Source organism: Littorina saxatilis, linkage group LG17, assembly GCF_037325665.1.
Source record: "Littorina saxatilis isolate snail1 linkage group LG17, US_GU_Lsax_2.0, whole genome shotgun sequence".
Taxonomy (NCBI): Eukaryota; Metazoa; Mollusca; class Gastropoda; order Littorinimorpha; family Littorinidae; genus Littorina; species Littorina saxatilis.
The window spans coordinates 65,432,695-65,454,021 of NC_090261.1; the positions used below are offsets into that span (position 1 = coordinate 65,432,695).

The 21,327-nt window shown below is 44.9% G+C and overlaps 2 protein-coding genes across 2 annotated transcripts in view; both read right to left on the reverse strand.

Moving 5' to 3' along the window:
- Window positions 1-21,327, reverse strand: part of LOC138952180 (TALPID3 protein-like) — a 102,873-nt gene that overhangs the window by 75,309 nt on the left and 6,237 nt on the right. The window contains exon 7 of the mRNA XM_070323779.1: window positions 19,359-19,464. Within this exon, the coding sequence (XP_070179880.1) occupies window positions 19,359-19,464 (106 nt within the window). The remainder of the gene's footprint in view (window positions 1-19,358; window positions 19,465-21,327) is intronic.
- Window positions 2,873-10,064, reverse strand: LOC138952183 (interferon regulatory factor 2-binding protein-like B). Its single transcript, XM_070323781.1, has one exon. The coding sequence runs from the start codon at window positions 9,341-9,343 to the stop codon at window positions 7,520-7,522; it is 1,824 nt and encodes a 607-aa protein (XP_070179882.1). The 5' UTR covers window positions 9,344-10,064; the 3' UTR covers window positions 2,873-7,519.

Below are 21,327 nucleotides of genomic sequence, written 5' to 3' on the forward strand. Positions count from 1 at the left end.
TGCGGTTTATCAGTTCGCATCTACCGCCAAAATGTGATTAACTGTTCCCGTGATCACGTTCTGAGGCAAAGGCAGTGAACAGTATTATATGCCAAAATGAACCCAAATAACATGTTTTAATTTTTTTTTTTTTTATTTTTTTTTTTTACGTAATCAATCCCACTGTCTTGACGTTAACTACCTAAGATAGAAATAATTCTCTCTTTCGTCGAGACTTAAGACTGTTGACGTAAGTAGTTCACGTGCGGGGCCCGATCGAGGCTTACGCTGTCCTGCCAGGACAATGTTGACAATTAACTCGTTACAAAAAAAGCAAGTTTGAGGCTCACGCTGTCCTGCCAGGACAATGTTGACAATTAACTCGTTACAAAAAAAAAAGCAAGTTTTTGAATCCTTGCAAGAAGGGCAATGACACTTGGTATTATTTCAAATGGATAGATGCCTGAGGCATGACTAGAAGCCTAGGGGCTCCGTGCACCTGGAAGTGTGACAAGCACAGTAATTTTAATTGATCATCACGTGTCTCGAGCTAAAACATCCACAACATCGCCCCCTGAAGTGCAAACAGATGATGTATTTGTGTCCGACTCGAGGCCACGACCTTGAGACGTGAATGTTCTTCAGTTCCGGTTTCCCTGGTAACACGAGAGGCGAGGCGGTATTTGGCAAAGATTGACACTATGCCTTGTCACCCTCCAGTATTCGCCAGTGCTAGGTTGTCGCTTGGTAACACACTGTCACCATGGCAAGACGTGAGAGTGGGGAAGGGTGGGGTTAGGGTGTTGTGCTGACAGGGTAAGCCGTTACCTGGCAAAATGAGACAATGCCAAAAGGTGACGTTTTCATGTCAGTATGTCCCAAATGACATCACCAGTACATTTTTCATTCTATCTAATCTGTTTTCGTTCTATTTTTTCTAATAACATGCGTTAACAATTGATTGCCAACTGGAATGGAAGAGCACAAAAAGTGTAACTTGAAATGTAGTTTCTCTAGAGGGAAAAACATCTTCCACTTTCATGTCAGTGTGTCCCATGCAACATACATTTGCCAAACAGCTATGTGCAAGTAGATTATTTGTTAGTGGTATAGAAAATAGTGATCAACAATTAAAGTCAGTTTTCACATTCATTTTCTACCTATTTCTTATTTGTTTATTCTGTTGGCAATGGTGAAATGTCAGCAATCGTGTGTCATTCGGGACAGTAGACATGACACATGACCTTTTGTCACTGTCTCAAATGCTAAATGGAGAAAGAGAATGTGAAAATCCTGGGTGTTGTTAACACGTGTGTGTGTGTGTGTGTGTGTCTCTCTCTCTCTCTCTCTCTCTCTCTCTCTCTCTCTCTCTCTCTCTCTCTCTCTCTCACACACACACACACATACACACACACTGACACACACACACACACACATACACACTCAGTGACACACACACACACACACACACACACACACACACACACACACACACACACACACACGTGTTAACAACACCCATGATTTTCACATTCTCTTTGGGGTGGGGGGTACTGGTTGCGTGATCTTTCATATGGATACGGACAAGCTGTTATTTAGGTAAGAAATTCATTCTTACAACCTTTTCTAGCTAAACCAATATACAACTACAACGAAGCACACACACACACGAACAGACCGACAGGGGCTAAACAAGAACGGATATCAATAACCAAGACCAAATCGATACCACCAGTTTGAACTTGTCCTGGTAGACCCAAACCCTGCCTCGCTCATCCGTTTCAGTCGAGACGTGTCAATCAAACCAAGTCGGAATACTGCCGTCTCCACGTATACCGATACAGGGCGATAACAGCCGGGATAGCGCGTTTGGCTTCCCCGGCAACGTGCGTGTCACCGTAACCACGTTTAGCGCGGATACCCGCGTGACACTTCGCGACTGCTAGAGATTGGGCACGTTCCACGTAGAGCGTACAATACAGGATTGAGCGCCGACACCCGCCCTGTCATTGTCTCTTCATCACGCATGTTCCCTTTGCCGGGACACGCTGCTATTTTCAATTGTTTCAATTTTTAATTAGCTCAGGACGGCCGAACTTGAAACTCCTTATCCTGTGTGTGTGTGTGTTGATAATGGGAGGTTGGGGGTGAAGGGATGTATAAGTGTGTGTGTGTGTGTGTTGATAATGGGAGGTTGGGGGTGAAGGGCTAAGTGTGTGTGTGTGTGTGTGTGTGTGTGTTGATAATGGGAGGTTGGGGGTGAAGGGATGTATAAGTGTGTGTGTGTGTGTGCAAGCATGCGCGCCTGATGACTTCTGTGCATGTGGGTGCAGTAATATGGAATATATATATATATATATATATATATATATATAGAGAGAGAGAGAGAGAGAGAGAGAGAGAGAGAGAGAGAGGGGGAGAGAGAGAGAGAGGGAGAGAGAGAGAGAGAGAGAGAGAGGGAGAGAGAGAGATTCTGTTTGACTCAGGTCACAGAAAATGATTGATACTTCCCCCCCCCCCCCCCCCCCCCCCCCCCTCCATATTCCATATATTGTTTCAATCAGGATGACAGCTGCGAGGACATGGTGATTCCGCATGATGTGCACATTTTGATCTAGCCACAAGTTCATGCTAAAAACATAGAGAGAGCGACTAACATCATCCAAACACACAACAGACAGAATGTACCCCACAGCTAATCCCCTGGCCAACAGGTGGTTGCATTACAAGCAGACACACACACTCACTTGCTGAATAAATATAGCCTGTAGACATTTGAAATGAATTAGCATCAGTAAAAAAAGAAATTAATTTTTAATTTGGCTCGTTTTAGATACAGACTCACACACACACAGTCATTCCTCACGATCACAAGCAATACGAATACCACCAGTAAATGTGCAGCAACCTTGTGCACTTTATTTTGCGAGCTTGATGAACAAAATGTGATGCAACAATGGATAAAGCGTCTCACTGACTCAAGTCCACCACGAATTGAGCAAATTGAACAACAAATCAAATCAAACTGCTGTCGCCTGACACCTGGAGGGGAGACAATCAAATGAACACACTATACTGGAAGGAGAAACAAACCATTACACACACAAAATAATAATAACAATCACAATACAGACTCTCTGTAAGTTGTGGGTACCATCAAAATAGAAAATGACACAGATCACACCTAAACATTGGGTGAATGTGAAAATCATGTAGGAAAATAAAATCCAGACAAAATGCAGTTTTTAAATGTTTGATGTTGATGTAAATCTCTTGGCAAAAAGTCATTCGGCAAAAAAACAACCAAAACAAAGTTTCCGATAACAATCTCAAAACAATTAGGGTTAGTAGGTTGGTTCCTTTTTTGGGGGTTTGATTGAAGTTTTTTTAATGTTTTTATTTACACAGGCATATATGTGGGGTTTTTACTGGCCAGAAATCAGGCTAGCTGCTTTCCCTGGTTGTCCTAGAAGAGTAATTACTTTCCTGTCATGAAGTCTACCATTTTTTTCTTCTAAAGGGTCTAAAAAGTTCTAGGGTCGGGAGGAAAATCAGACACATTGAAAAATGTTTTCTCTTGGCCTAAGCAAAAACGTTTTAACCATAAACTAGTGGTGGTGGTGGTGGTGGTGGTGAGCGGTGAGAGGAGGGATAGGGCAAGGAGTTCAACTTTAAAGTAAAGTTAAAAATACTAGACACTTTAGCAGGTCATTTAGCATTAAATGATGTTCTCAAGACAATTATGCCAGATGAAGATGAGAATGGTTAACCACCACAAATTATGACTTGTGCACATACATCCTTTCTATCTAGGTAATTCAGCCATACTTTCAAGTTGCTTAACAAAACACAATCCATGCTTTCTGAACATCAAAATGGTTGTCTGATATGATCAACACACAATCAGTATGTTTATGTACCATGGGGGGGGGGGGGGGGGGGGGGGGGGCGGTGTTTAGTTTTTAAGTTTGTTTCTGCATCTGTCATACTGTCAAACACATTCTTTTTATCATTGTACCACACCAGGTAACTTGCACATTTTAACACACACAAAAAGAGCAAAAGCACATTCTATGCACTGAAAAACGTTAAAAAAATACAGGATTCCACTATGCATCTACAGCAACTAATCAAAAACATTTTGAGAGAATTTGGGGTAAAAAAAGGACGTTGAAGAGAAGTGGTCATCATGAAATGTGTTAAAAGAGAAGTGGTCATCATGAAATGTTTTAAAAGAGAAGTGGTCATGAACGTGTTAACTTTGTGTCAAGTTTCAACAAATGTCTTTAAATTTTAATCTTCAGATTTCAAAACCGTTTTCTTTCTAAACAGATTCTTTATCTTCTTTCCTAGGACGTTTTATTTATTAGTATCTTTTGCTGTGTAGGCCTCATAAAGTATGCAAATTTCAGATGAATTTCAACAAAAGAATAAAGAACACGCTCTCTTGTGTCTAATTCTAGACAAACAACAGTTTTCTTCAGCCGTTCGAAGCATTATAATTGTTTTGCTGTGAATAGTTCTTTGCTCCACCGCCAGGAGTTAAATGGAGACGCAAGCGTATATATATGTACAGTGAAATAGACATGCCTCTGTACAAACCACAGGCATAAGTTCAATATCTCTTGATATTTCCATTGTCACTATCTGAAATGAATGAGGTATGATGCAGAGGTACATGATTACAAACCACCTAGAACTATAAACAACAGTCCACTTGTAATACTGAATTTAATCTTCTATCCTTGATAACACTCAGTAAATCATTTCCTTGCACATGATTGAGAATGTGTGGAACATAAAATATATTGATCATTCAGTGATTCCCTACCTGAATGTGTGGAATATAAATATATTGATCATTCAGTGATTCCCTTACTAAATGTATGGAACATACATTATATTAATCATTCAGTGATTCCCTTACTAAATGTATGGAACATACATTATATTAATCATTCAGTGTTTCACTAACTGAATGTATTGAACTAATAAAATATATATATTGATTATTCAGTGATTCACTAACTGAAAGTGTTGAACATAAAATATATTGATCATTCAATGATTCATTAATTTCCCATTTCAGTTTTCCAGTCAAAGAACGTTCACCACCTTAACAAACAAAGACATTGACCGATAACATTAACATCCATGTGATCCTGTACATGATGTGAATTTCAAACAGAGTATAGTACACTGCATAATACAGTGGAACCCCCCTTGTAAGACTTCAACAAATGTGAGAAAATCAGGTCAAGGGAGGGAGTCTTACAATGGGGATAAACTTACAATGGTTATGATATGAACAGAAAGTCTGAAAAAAACAAGGTCTTAAAAGGGTGGGAGTCTTAAATTTCTTTATTTGGTGTTTAACGTTGTTTTCAACCATTCAAGGTTATATCGCGATGGGGAAAGGGGGGAGATGGGATGGAGCCACTTGTCAATTGTTTCTTGTTCACAAAAGCACTAATCAAAAATTTGCTCCAGGGGCTTGCAACGTAGTAGTCTAGTACAATATATTACCTTACTGGGAGAATGCAAGTTTCCAGTACAAAGGACTTAACATTTCTTACATACTGCTTGACTAAAATCTTAACAAAAATTGACTATAGTATATATTCTATACAAGAAACACTTAACAAGGGTAAAAGGAGAAACAGAATCCGTTAGTCGCCTCTTACGACATGCTGGGGAGCATCGGGTAAATTCTTCCCCCTAACCCGCGGGGGGGGGGGGGAGGGGGTCTTAAATGGAAGGGTCTTAAAAGGGTGGTTCCACTGTACCTGGGTATGTGCATAAACTACACATAGAACAAAATCTCCAATAAGGCTACAAACCATCACAACAGGTGCCGAAAATTCAAAGAATATCAGCAGTACAACAAAAATAGTCACTGATTCAGTTTCACATACAATACATACGTAAAGTTTATAGATTCATCTTGTGATCCAGATTTAGTATTTACTCAAGAAAATGTTTTCATGAAAGAAATTTCAGGTACAAGCATTGCTACAGAACATGTCACATACTCACACACACACACACGTACACACACGTACACACACGTACGTACACGTACACACACACACACACACACACACACACACACACACACACACACACACACACACACACACATCCTCATACCTCTCAGTCTTTCCTATGAGTTTTGCAATTAACCTAGGTGGAGTTTACATCACATTCACAAGCACCTAAAAAAAACCTTTCAACAACTAAAAAATGACTTCACAACAAAAATGTTGATAATAGTTACAAGTCATGTACAATGTTTCAACCCAACCAAGTTTGAGCTGCTACTGCTAACGGGAATTAAGGAAGAAGACAATTATGCCTGTATGCCTGTTACGGTAAGCTGCAGGCGGCAACGACACTAACTTGACTAACAGTATGAAGTTCAATGAAGAGAAATGCGTTAGAATTTAGTACTAGCTCAGTAGCTGTAAATGAGATGTTGATTTTTAACATTGCACATTTTCCAGATTTTCTGCAAGGCCTGAAGCCAAAAGTAGTTCAGATTGTTTGGATGATAAGAGTACACCTTACTTGTAACAATACTTGAATAACAAGTGTTGAGAAAAATCAGTACAACAAATCAATTCTCACAATGCTTAACTTAAAATATTTACTTCAAAGTTCTTTATCTTATCTGGCCAAATGGAAAACTGCAATGAGAAAAATGTAAAGTGAAGAAACATGCACATGTATAATTATTCTACTTCTGCACCTTAACTTTGTGCCTTGGGCAATGGAACATTTGCTCAAGTCAATGAAGAGCACATTTTCTCTTTCTAAATTCTTACCACACACAGAGGGACACCTACGGCATGTATACCCACACACATATTTTTCTCACATTCATATTTCACACTCTGTTCGGAGTGTTCCACAAAATTTGAAAAAGGATGAAACTGAAACTCACACAACAATTACCAGATGACATAGAAAAACAATGTCTCCAGAAAAATTTGTGAAAAAAGAATAACTATTCTGTATTACTGTTAGTCACACGAATCCTTCCTTAGTATGGACCCCAAACACAGAGAGACACAATGTCTCACACTCACAACAAGTTCTAGCACATCTGCTGATGCAGTTCTTTGCTAGAAGCTTTGACTGGACATGGATACAGGTGTCGGTCCACTCAGTGAGCGAATGCTTTGGATTACATTCATCAAAGAATAACACTAACAGGTTCACACTTTAGAATGAAAATGTTAAACCTTGGTTGTAATTTAACTTGTTTCACAATGAGAAGAATCTGACAACAAATTTGATGAGGGCAAGTGAAAAAAGGTAGACCTGTATTTCACTTTTCCCCCTACCACAACAAGAGACTCCAGTGTGATCCCTGTAACAGTGTAGGTGTGTATCACTTGTGTGATCACTGTAACAGTGTAGGTGTGTATCACTTGTGTGATCACTGTAACAGTGTATACACTATACATGTGTGTATCTCTTTTTCCTCTTCCGATAAGAAAAACGAATCTGTCGTCACAACAAATGTTAAGCAAGAAGTTCAACCATCTCGTTCCTTCTTGATCTTCATGGAGTCTTTATAGTCCTCGCCCAGGATGGTTGCGATCTCGTTCTGCATGAACGCCCACGGAACATTGGAGCCTACCAGCGGACACTTTTTCCCTGAGGGACAGTACACCTCGGCCCCTGCCCCCTGTCGCTTGATGGAGTCCCGCGAGCAGGGGAAGCAGAACTTGTGGTCGGCGATGGAGGGGCACTGCACAAAGTGGGTGTCTTCGAGCCGTTCCTGACACAGCGTGCATTTCAGCACCTCACCGCTCGGGCCCACCGTGGATTCCGGCATGGTGCTCCCCACCCCTGTGTCCGACACCGGGGCGCTGCGCAGCCGCAGAGAGAGGTTGCTGGGCGACATGCTGGCGTGGCGTGACGGCCCCCCATTGCTCCCCGACGGCAGATTGTCGGCAGCGGTCATCAGTGCGGCCATGGGGGAGGGGCCGGAGTGGGGGCCCGGGTTAGCGTCAGGGGGAGTGGGGGTGTGGTGGAGGGGGGACATGGAGGTAGATGAGGGCATGCCGGCGCCGTACACAGAGGTGGAGTTGATGGTCAGCTTTAGGGCATCCGCCTGGTTCTGCATCCACATCTGACGGCGGTGCTGATCCTCCGACAGTCGCCCCAGCGTGTCCTCTTCCCCTGATGGCGACGCTTTTCGCTTGCGGTTGCCACTGTCCATGAAGCGACCAGCATACTTACTGCTGACCGCCATGGAGCGAGGGATGCGGGGAGGGGGCAGGGAGCTGTCCATGTAGGGGGTGGGGACGTGGTCTCGCTTTACCGGCTCCTTGAACACACGCACACTCTCTGGCAGCAAGTCGTAGAGCGAGCGCCAGTCGCCACCGTTGTGCTTCATCTCATACTCCAAGTACTTGATGCCTGACGACACGGCCTTGACCCCGTCCTTGCTACTGTCGGTCACCATGACCTTGGTGAGACTGGACATGCTGCTGTGGATGTTCCCTGAGCCCAGCGGGTACTCCACAAACACCTTGAGTTCAAACTCCCCACCACCACCACCATGCTTGGCCGTGGCATCGTACGCAAACACACGGCCGGTGAGAGAGTGGTCCTTCTTATAGCGCACACGGAAAGGAGCTGCGGCACTCAACACTGTCAGAGTCTCACGAACGTTTTGTGGAAATGAGGGGGAGTCCCTCTTACCCCCTTCATCATCACCCTGCCCCTCCTCCTCCTCCCCCTCCTTGCTGTGCATGCTGGTGGCCGGGTGAGAGGCGTGGAGGTGTCGGGGTAGAGGTCCCAGCAGGGCGGGGTGGTGCAGACTGCCGCCAGGACCCCGCAACATGCTGGGACTGCTTCTGGTCAGGTCAGCCGGGCCGTGGTCATCACCGCGGTGAAGAGTATGACCGACCGGTATTCCATTAGGCAGGCGTTGGGAGCCGGGGAAATCCATGATGGGGCGCCCACGTCCGTCGTGCAGAGTGTGAGCCCGCTCAGGGCCGGAGAAAGACGACATCGGCGGGCCGTGCAGTCGTCCTGGAGGAGGCTCCATTAGCCCCCCTGGGTGGGGGTGGTCACCCACGTCTCGATGTCTAGGTGGCATCTGGGGTGGATGGGGGTGTCCGTGTGTAGGTTTGTGAGAAGGGGGTGGGGGGGGTCTGCCTTCTTGCGCCCCGTGCACCCGCTTCATCTGCCTGGCGGCATCTATCACCATCTCGATACGGTCCGGGCCCTCGTAGTTGACGCAGCCCCGACACACGGGCTCGGAGAAGTCGTGCAGCATGGCCCAGGGGGTGCGGGGCAGGTCGCAAAGGTAGCAGTGTTGTCGCTGTGCTCGCTGAGGCATGGCCATGGCGCGCTACACAACCACCACTACCGTCAAGTACAACAGCACCGCGCTGCCAGCGTAACCTCCACAACACGCAGCACTCTCTCTGTGTGTACACGCCCCGACAATGGCACGCCGTTCACAACAACACGACAGTTACGCACTCGTGAGTTCGCAGTCGGAGGTCAGGCTTCACAACACAAACACGAGGGGAAGACTTTCACCGTCCGCTCGCTCCGAGCGGAAACAGTCTCGCTCCACTACACATCTTGCAGACAAACTCAGTCAAAACACACCTCCGTTTCTTCTTCTTCTCCTCTCCTCCAGCTCAATCGAACGCTATCTGTCGTAAGTAGCAGAAGACTGTCTGGGGAAGTTGCACTGCGTGCCGCCAAACTGCTTGAAAACCCTGACATCACACACACAAGATAGACGGCAGAGAAAGCGCATGCGCCTCACACAAAGTCCCGCCTGTACTGCGGTAAGGCGCACGGTGGCGGCGCGATTGGTGGTAGCCAGCCGCTGATGTGCGTGTTATGTCGGGGAGGTGTGTGGTCACGCACGGCACACACAGCAATGGCAGCGACACTGGATACCACCTTAGCCCTGAGCCGGCCCGCCGTGACCCTGCATGCTAATGGACGGCTTGTCAACTGTCGACTGCACCAGATACCCGAGGCTCACTGAATCACCGGTGTGCATACCAAAAATTGCGCCCGCGTTTTTTCCGTGCTAACGTCAAGTGTGTGTACACGCGCGAGAAGAAAACCCTCCCACGTAAAATAAGTTTATTTTGAGGATAAACACGCCTACGAAGACAAGCATTTTAGCAAACCACCCCCCCTCCCACACTTCCCCTTCCTTGGATATAAACACGTCTCCCTTGCCAAAAGCAGTTCTGCATTCCAACACAAATGACATTAAAAAAGAAAAAGTTTGATAATTTTAAGACCCGCGATTTCCTTCTGCACGTATGCAATGCCTTAAATGCCTTGATGTGGAACCATGCATCAGACCATGCAATCGTCAAATCAACTACCATTCCTTTTCTCATATCATACTTGATTCTGTGTTGGGGAGGTTCATAGGTGTCAGGGTGAATTTTGATATTTGTCAAGAATGACTTGTATAAAAGACCAATAAAATATACAGTCATGATGACAAATTTCATGAAAATGCCACTTTGTATCAACAAAAGACCATACAAATACACAAAGTCATGAGGGCAATAATCTCCTCATGTTCATTATGCAGCATTTTACATTTTTAGCTATGTCTTCAAAATAACGATATTTTGCTTGATAATGTTCTTGTGTACAAGTACACGTACACAAGTACCATACAACAACAGGTACTTGACAACGGGTGGATGGTGGCTGGGTGTGGGGTGTGAGCGCTATTGCTGACTAGAGCTATCTATATGATAATCTGTAGCAGTATTAGGCAGGATAGCTATAGCACAATTAACCTACTCCGTTTCAAGTGCCTGTACAACACTGAAGACATTTTTATCGCGGACGAAACGCGCTGGACGCATATTGACTCAACACCGAGAATTCGGAACAGCTGCGGCTGTTTCAATAATCTTGCGCTCTCCCGTCACGGAACACCGTACTTCTCGTTCGAACGAAAAATCGAAACGGCACGTTCAGTTGCTGGACTTGGATTTTAGCTTTGCAAGTAGAGTACAGCGCTTTTTTGCTCCAACTTTCTTCGGCAATGCCCGTACATTTTCCCAAACCCCAACGTGAAGCGCGCAGTTTGCGGGCATGAAGGTGTTCGCATTCCTTCAACTCATTCATGTCTCGTCGTCACTGATGACAAGACTCGCGCGCGGCCTTTGACGTCACACTATTGTGTTCAGTCCGATGTGTATACGTCCGTTCGTATCAGCTGGGTCTAGTATTCGCAGTGGTTTCGACATGATGCAACGAATACACACACAACAAGCTAATCATTTCCTGATCTTTGGGCCGAGGCAGGAAATGGCAGAGACAGTAGCAACTTTTCCCTTCCATGTTTGGGGGGAGGGGCGGGGGTTTCAGCGGGAGGAAATAAGGTCACGGGGACGGGGGCGTGTCTGCAGGCGGAGGGAGATGGAGGGCTGACGATGTGGGGGAGAGAACATGGTGTATTTGTGTTGCCTCTCACTGTGTGTTGGCGAACTCACAAGGTCAGCGGTGAGGAAGTGAGTGCAAGATTTGTGCGGGAGAAAAAAAGCAGCACGGTTTCAGGAAAGGTGCGTGCCGAAAGCCCTTTTTGGTGAAAGTCGTGGCTGGCTTGTATGCGGTGGGTGCGTGCCTTGGGGCCTGCCAGGCCCGGCCTTTGATTAAATCGTGTTAATTTCCATGTTGGAGCGACCCGCGCTTTCGTGACTTGTTCGCTGATCAGCCAGGAAACAACCAGCGCGCACGCGCGCGACACTAGCGCACACATCAATAAAAGCGAATGAGAGACGAAGGGACTAAAACATTTTCCCCGGGTTGGCACGCACGTCTATTTGTCTTGCTTTCCCGCGCGCTATCGACCGGCCATTTATCAGATCCCCGCAGCGGTCCTGTCGTGCTGCCGGCACGCAAAACTCTCGTGACGTCACGACATCGTCTTCCTGCCGGCCCGGCGCGGGGGAGGGGGGGGCGGGGGAGGGGGGGGGGGGTGGTGATCGATGACACGTCTAAGTGTCTGCGGGAAGGGCGACTTTAGACAAGTGCGGGCCACTCGCCACGCGCAGCACGTGCTGCCGAGCTGAAAAAGAACGTGCAGTGAAATCCACTTCAGCCTCGAGACACTGGACAAGACAACTTTTATCAGTCTCCATCCCCCACAGATCGTGCGATGAAATCCATTTCAGCAGCGAGTGACACTGGAAAGAACTGTTCTATACCCCCCACCCCTAAGATCGGTAGTGAAATCAACCAGTTCAGCCATCAAAACCTTGGACTAAAGAACAGTTCTACCCCCATGACCCTAAAACTCAGGGCAACGTGGGGTGAAATCCACCGTCAAACTCTCGACACGGAACACTGAACCACATTGTTTTGTTTGTTTGTGTGTTTGTGTGTGTGTGTTCGCATATAGATCTCAAGAATGAACGGACCGATCGTCACCAAACTTGGTGAACAGGTTCTATACATTCCTGAGACGGTCCTTACAAAAATTGGGACCAGTCAAACACACGGTTAGGGAGTTATTGGTGGATTAAGATTCTACAAGGACTTATAGAGGGACATATTAATGGTCAAAGGGAAATAACCTTCTCAGTTGGTGGCAGTGAGAATGGTTATTTCCCTTTGACCAACGGGGGTGTTTTTCCTACCTCGGAGGAATTTCTTGTTCAACAAATATCGGCCCCCAACAAAAGCGCAGTACAGAATTACACTACACACACACACACACACACAGACACAATAACAACAGCAAACACACACACAAACACAATAATAACAACAGCAAACACACACACACACACACACACACACACACACACACACACACACACACACACAACAACAACAACAACTGAACCACACCAACAACAATCACAAATTAAATAGCTTTTAAACGCAGTATTGTGAACTGTCAACCTCAATTTTACACTGGCAACTCAAGTCCTCACCATGCACGTTCAGCACGCCTCGGCGTTGTGTCCGAGCAAAGCGTGCCGTCACTGGCTCGACCTGTCACACTCCCAGCCACATTGTCACGTACATAACGTGCTGTCACACACAGCTACAGATCCGACAAATCAAAAGAACTGAGAGGTCGTCACGTCTGCGCTCATGTCCCACGGCCCATCAAAAGACTTCAGTGAAACGACCGAATATCGGTGTGGGGGGGGGGGGGGGGGGGGGGGGGTGTAAGTGAGGGTGAGAAGGGAAGAAAAGCTGGGAGGGTCACTTCGGCCTGGAAACTCGTATCAGAATTGCAACAAACAAAAGTGAGACCTAGTCATCATTTGTATACGATGGGCGCGGATCGCACTCGCTGGTTCTGGGCTGGCACCTTCGTGACCTTGTACAACTGAGCGATGACATCCGGCAAAGCCGGAACTAGGTACCCCCTTTTTACATTTAGTCAAGTTTTGACTAAATGTTTTAACATAGAGTGGGAATCGAGACGAGGGTCGTGGTGTATGTGTGTGTGTGTGTGAAAAAATGCAGTGCGTTCAGTTTCATTCTGTGAGTTCCACAGCTTGACTAAATGTAGTAATTTCGCCTTACGCGACTTGTTTTTAAATCAGAAGACAGCCTAGGGCCTGCTAAAGATGACCCAAAACATCTCCCGCACTTGAGGGATTACTTCCCAGGACTAAACTCAATTTCGGAGAATCTCCTATTGTGCCTTTTGAGCACCAGGAACTTCTCTGGCTGTGGTGAGAAAACAGCCCGCAGAGTACTTGTTCTCCCACACAGCAGTGTCAAGACATTGCCCTTCAGACATGGACTCGCCCAACAAGATGTTGCATATTGAGCCAGACCTGAATTTCAAAGAGGCGTGTGGCTATCTGATGCCTTGTCAAGTGAAATTGGCTGTTTATCATGCCACATGAGCCAACCAGACATTTTCTGAGAGGAGTTTGTGTGCCAGTGTCGTCCATAACTCAGGTCAGACTCATAGAGCCTAGTTGTAACCAGATGATCTGCAGCAGTAATTACTGCGGCAGTTGTGAGCTGCTGTGTGAGGGCAATAGCAATGCCCTTGATGATGGCCTTGTCACGGTTGGATTTGTCGTCTTGGTCGGTTGTGTTCCATAATATTGCCATCTAGACTGTTCATGATTTTATGGTCTGCAAATAGCCTGGGAGCAAAATTCTTAATAATTTATCGACTAAGTGGCTGATCAAAATGAGGATGGAAGAAGAAGACAAGAAGATCCTGCTATTCTTTTTCACATAATATTGCAAACCAAATGACCCCCCTCTCTCCACCCCCGTCGTTTTCTTCAGAAAGCCTTTTCTTTTTTCTTTTTTAACAAATGTCAAAGCCTTCTCTCGCAATTCTTTCAACAGTACTGAAAGTGTTTCGATGTACCAGAGACAGACAGACAGACAGACAGGCAGACAGACAGACAGACATTCTATGTCTCTGGATGTACTCGGTGGAACTTGCATCTCTGTGGGAGAGGTACCCGAATAGATCTTTTCGGTATCTGAGCAGCTCTCGCGAGACACGCTCTTTGTTATGCTTTGAACATCGCGAGAACTTCGAACTTTGGCTTGTGCAGCTCGCACGAGATCGCTGTACCGCATGCTTTGCTATGCTCTGAAGTTTGCGAGAGATCACGAGAGCTTGGAATACCGATAGGGTCTATAGTCTCGCACGGAGCGAGGCGTGATCTGGCCAAGGGGGCGGGGCCAGGCGGGCACGTTGCCAGGGAGTCGCGTGACGCCTGACAGCCACCAGCCCTTGACAATGCGCGGTGTCCGAGAACAGAGACGGCGTGCTGGTGAAAAGACAGCCGTGTACATCATTGACGAAGAAGACGAAGCCGCCATTGAGAGGGCGAGAGAAAGAGGGACGTGCCAACACAATACACAGCCAACACTGCTCTCTTTCCCTCGCTGTTGTGACGCGGGCAGAGACTGGCTGCAGGCACGATCCTTACACACTTATTAGAACATCCCCCTTTCCGAGGCCCGTCTTGTCTCAATCGCCCTGGTCTGTCTATTTCAGCCCACTTGGTCTGTGCGTGACAGGTAGAAAGAAAAGCGGCATGCCTCGAAAATTGACCAGCTTTTCGTTTTCCTCTATCTGTGTGTGTGTGTGACGTGGCTGGCTTTGATGGGCTGGCCAGCTGTGACCACAATAAACAACATTCCACTTGTGTCACATACGTGTACCTAGGCTGCTCGCTTCCTGCCCACTTCTGTCGAGTTTATATGTACTATTCCTACAGATGGTGTATGCAACACACACACACACACGATTTTCCTTTATGCGTTTTTGTATCAAACCGGTTGTCATAAACATTCTCTCAATCTCTCAATCTCTCTCGCTCTCTCAGGCAGCTAATTCACACAGGGAACACATACTCCAGCATGCATTCCTTACATTCCAAAGAATCCCTCAACTTTCTTTCCCCACAGCTAACTGAACGCTAAACTGTGTGAGTTTGACACTGATGAGAAGTGATTAAAACTGATATCTGACAGCTTTTATCATTTCTGTATTGCACAGCATCATGAAGGGGAGATATAGATATAGTCTGGTATCAAACGACAAAGTACATGTAGTACAAAGTTTATGTAACCCAGGTGAACTATGCTGCTATTGAGGCATATCACACTCAGTGGGGAAGGAATTCAAGGCACGTTTCTCTACACAATAAAGGACCAAAAGCTTTGTTATTCTCACAGCTCCCAGGCCATGAAGCCTTTTGGTGACACCGCTGTGAAGGTTCCTCAAAATGACATTGCTCTTTGTTGTTGCCCCGTGCCATTTACAAAGCAAACAAATGTTGCAGGCCTGTTTGTGACCCTGTTTTTACTGACGGAGAAGAAAAGCCAACACTGTAATACACCTACTCAGAATTTCTTCAAAAGCACAGCCCAGACAAGATGTACCCCATGACACCACATCCAAATAATCAGAACCCAAACCTTGGAAAGTGCTGAAAGGAACTTAATAGATACATGGCACAATAGTATACAAACGCAGTCAGTTGGTGAATTTAAAAGATAATTGACCGATGGAGATGTTGTTGTTACACAGTATTATTATTTACGCAACCGCCAGGCACAGGTATTTCACTGCAGGTTGAGATTAAATATGAGCGATTTGCAACAAGACCTTGTTAACCGACACCTCTCTGATAATTTAAAATGCACGTGTGTAGTATGCACGGAAGATGCTGAACATTTTTTGTTACATTGTCCAAAATTTAAAGAACATAGAACCATTTTATTCAATAGTCTGCCAACGCACGTTCTGGACTGCAAAACACTCTTGTTTGGAAATACTGATTTAACTATATTGTTTGAACACGAAAATATTTTCTGTTGTACAAGATTATGTTATGTCAACTGATCCCTTCGGCTGATATTATATTAACAGTGACTGCAATAGATGTAGCAAAGCATTCTCTCTCTCTCTCTCTCTCTCTCTCTCTCTCTCTCTCTCTCTCTCTCTCTCTCTCTCTCTCTCTCTCTCTCTCTCTCTCTCTCTCTCTCTCTCTCTCTCTCTCTCTCTCTCTCTCTCTCTCTCTCTCTCTCTCTCTCTCTCTCTCTCTCTCTCTTCATTTTATTTGTATAAAATATTATGAAATATTTTGAAAGAAAAGGGTTGAAGTTATCACTTGTTCGCCATGTCTTGTTATCAGAATGTGTATTGATTATCAGTTTTAGAACGTGTCCATAAGCAGTCTGCTTGTTAACGTTCTTAATGTTACTGTTTAAAACGTGTATACAAGAAAATTAATAAAAACACGCTTAAACCAATAGTATTTCGACTCCTTTAAAGTGAATTTTCTTGTTGAAAAAAAAGAAGGAACAAATATTGTCTTGTGGTTCGTAGTGGGACATGCTGACAGAACTGAAAACAATGATGTTGCTGGAATTCAGTAACACTGGGCACGAACATCAAAGTGATCAGAAAAGTTGAGGCCGTTTTTCAAAGTTCAAAGCAGTTCTCAACAATGACTTTTCCCCCACAGTGACAAAAATTGCCAGCTCCACCAAATTGACAGTTACGTTGTCAGTGATATGAAATAAGCTTGGGCAAACTCCTTGCGCCAAAGGATATCCATAGACAACGTTTTTGTTTGAAACTATTTTATTACAGATGGAATCCTGATCTGTCCAGTTGTGTGTTTGAGTTTTGTTATTGTATGCCAAAGCAGAACAACCAATTGACAGCATAAGATGTTTGAGTTTTGTTATTGTACAATGTATGCCAAAGCAGAACAACCAATTGACAATCTCATTTATTGCATGGCTCTTAACCAGAGCTAACACAGCAGTGAAAGAGAAATTATTTTACTTATTTTGTTTTGAGCTTATATTTGTACTCATCTTCACAAAGTGATGTCTGTGAAAATCTAAAGGGACCATGGCCTAGCAGTTGGTGCAACCTACTGGAGTGCATCTATCAAAGAGAATTGACCAAGATTGTCCAGTCTGAGGAACTCATTACCAGGACTCACTGCTTAAGCAGCTCCATCAAATACGCCCCATTAATGCATTTGGACATTGATCTGAATCAGACGTTACCTGCTTTTCCATAACATCATTAGCTGATGCAAGTCAGCATCTTCATTTTCTCTGTTTGAATTTTGCTATTTCAGGCATTTGGCTGAAGCAGTTCTTTATTTATGAAGGGAACGCTTCATATCCGAAAATAAAGCGTAATGTTAGACTTAATCTAGTACCTATACCAAAAAATAAATAACAACTATCCCTTTGAAAGGTGAACACATTATTCTCACAAGCCATGGACAGCTGCCATTTGAAAGTGGATGGACCTTTCTGTCCTTGCCCACCAAGAGGAACAACCCAACATTGACAGCAGCAACAGACGACAGCATTTACCTCCCTTTACTCCATCAGAGCAATCATTTTATTGTGTGTGTGTTTGTGTGTGTGTGTGTGTGTGTGTGTGTGTGTGTGTGTGTGTGTGTGTGTGTGTGTGTGTGTTTGTGTGTGTGTGTGCATACCACTGACATACATTACTGATTTAGAGGTAACAGACTCCAAACTAGGACTGTGTTCCTTTCACTGTTGCTCCATCAAGCATCCTTTCGGCCAACGCCAATAATGGTAACACATTTCACAAATCACTTAATTACTCAATCCACCATCCACTCATTGTTTTCATATTTCATACAATCACTGGAGACTGCAATAAAATCATTTAAATACAGCACTGATGAAAAATTAAAAAGCATACACACAGCAACAAAAGAAGTACAGAATCACGAGACGAGTACACACACAGTTGACACCAACAATACAGACAAACACTTACACAACTACTGACAGACATGTCATCACACAAAGCGTCCTGAATAATCAACATGACAGACATGCCCCACACTACTGACAGACATGTCATCACACAAAGCGTCCTGAATAATCAACATGGCAGTCAAGCCCCACACTACTGACAGACATGTCATCACACAAAGCGTCCTGAATAATCAACATGACAGACAAGCCCCACACTGTGTAAGATGACAGTCTGCTGTGTCGGTCTCCAATGGCAATATCATGGGTGCAACCTGGAAAATTCCAAAAACCGGCAAAAGTTGGGGTCCAGCTTTTTTAGTATTTAAAATGCCAAAAAAAACCTCTCCTGGAACAAAAACATCGGCAGCCGATGAAACCAAAAACCGGCTGCCGGCGTGTAGCCGGCAGAGTTGCACCCATGCAATATCAGCTGAAGAGACGCGAAAATATAATAACCAACCAACCAACCAACCAACCAACCAACCAACCAACCAACAGTCTGCCGTGTCATATATTTTGTAACGGAGTGGTGGTGGATGTGTACATAGAGAGCTTGATGGCCGGGTCTGTGGTGGTCTAGATGATGGTATACACGTAGGTTTACATGATGTACACAGGAAATATACAACAGTCAAACCTGTCTGTGACAACCATCAAAGGGACCGACCAAAAGTGGTCATTAAATTACAACAGGGGGTCGCTATGGAAAGGTGAATTATATAGAAAAAAACCTCATTGGGGATTCTTTTTTCTTTTTTTATCAAGTGGTGGTGGCCAGTGCAAGTTTGACTGTGTTTCTCAACACACACAGAAGCAGAAGAACCATGCTGACTGCGCGTGAGAGCGATAAATAAAAAGACCAACAAATAATGTACTTACGTGGGAACCAAGTTTGTGAATGGAACAGTGTGAATCGTTTATCTGTAGTTCTTCTTTCTGTTCTATCGCCTGTCTTGGGTTTTTTGTCTGCTTTACTAATGTGCCTGAAGACCTTAGTGGTCGAAACGTAACTGTTGTTTGCTTTGTCTTCCTCGTTCCCATGCAAGTACAGTACTGTTTTGTCTTTTTACACACAGAGAAAGCAAGGAGCGTCGTACCTGTTCCTGCTGATCTTTGTGGGGGGAGTGTGGCCGTGCGGCAGCTTGAAGGTGGTGTTCAGCTGAGGGGAAGGCTCGGCCGCCAGGATCTCCTGCAGGAACCCGCCTGGCACACAATAAACACACATGCACATTGTGAGCTGCTATTGTGGTACAACACAATAAACACACATGCACATTGTGAGCTGCTATTGTGGTACAGCAAAACCTGAGTCTAGCGGACCCTTGTTGTAACGGCCACCTGTTACATACGGACAGTTTATCATGGAACGAACACGATTTCAACAATAACTAACCTTTAACGGACGGACACCTGCCACTTACGGACGCGGACGCGATTTTTCGGACCGTAGGAAGTGTAAACACTGTCACAAACGGACACTACGTACATGAAAACGCAACTTCAAAAACTCGACTGTTATTCAGGTCAGTGCTCGGCAGCCGTAGCACAAATGGTTGTTGATTGGTTGTCCTGTCCCTTTTCTGACCAATCAGTGGCTTGTTTAGATGGAGACTCACTTTCGCTCACTCACTTTCGCTTCGCTCACTCACTTTCGCTTTTCCGCATTGTGGATACAGTCACAACCAAAAGCAACAGTACTGTGTTTGAAAATGGAATCTCCAGCAGGAAAAAGAAAAGCGTTGACTTTAGAGCAGCGTGTCGCTGCCTTGAAAAAAATAGATAGCGGCCAATCATGCCGAGATGTGGCGAAGGAGATGGGATGTGGTAAAACACAGATCGCGAGGATCAAATCGGAAAAAGAAGACGTGATGAAGGAGTGGGAGTCAGGGGCACGAAGCGACCAAACAACTGTGAAACGTCGGAAAACGCAATATGAAGACCTGAACAACGTGGTATGGGAGTGGTTTTGTTCTGCAAGATCGAAGAAGTTTTGTGTTGAAAAATAAATACATACTCCAGGATTGACAAAAAGTGTCTTGTACATTTTACGTGCTCTTTGTAAAATATTGCCCCGGCCCCTCCACCTGTGAAGAAAGGACACCTGTCTAATAGGGACACCATTACCATACCCCAAGGGTGTCCTTTAGAGACAGGTTTTACTGTACCACACAACAAACACACATGCACATTGTGAGCTGCTATTGTGGTACCACACAATAAACACACATGCACATTGTGAGCTGCTATTGTGGTACCACACAATAAACACACATGCACATTGTGAGCTGCTATAGTGGTACCACACAACAAACACACATGCACATTGTGAGCTGCTATAGTGGTACCACACAATAAACACACATGCACATTGTGAGCTGCTATAGTGGTACCACACAATAAACACACATGCACATTGTGAGCTGCTATAGTGGTACCTATGGAGCATTGTGAAATAGATGATTTTTTTAAAATAACTCTGTCACTGCTACATGACCGTTTGGCAGAGTTATGCCGCTTGAAGCGCGGATACAAATTTCAACTTCCGCTTGCTCCGGACAACACTTGCTCGAAGTGAGCAAGCAAAGAGAGAGGAGAAAAATCGGCCCAAACATTATGCGTTGCTCTTGGGGAAAGTGCGATTCTGATAGTCGATACCCAGCACGCTTACGTAATGTCAGTTTCTTCCCATTTGTGAAATGTTCCCAGGTGACATTACAGGCCAGTCACTAGCGAGAGGAAACCTGATTGTGATGTTTGTCCGAGTAAAGCAAGGGAACATACTCTGTCAAAACCCATACAACCCCGACAAGAGTTATTTCAGGAATTCGTCTATGAAGCATCTGTGCATAGTGTGCTCACATTTTCTCTGTGCAAAATGTTACAATTTTTGTCCACTTTCTTCAGATTGTTTTTTTCCCTTCAGCACAATTCCCTTTGAATGTCTATCAACTTGCCAGAATTCCAGCTCACAGCTTAGTCACATGCAGTGTTGTTCCGAGGCCTCGGTCTTCGGTCATTTACGCATGCACTTTTTTGATCTGGAGCATTGTTCTGACCCAAGACACA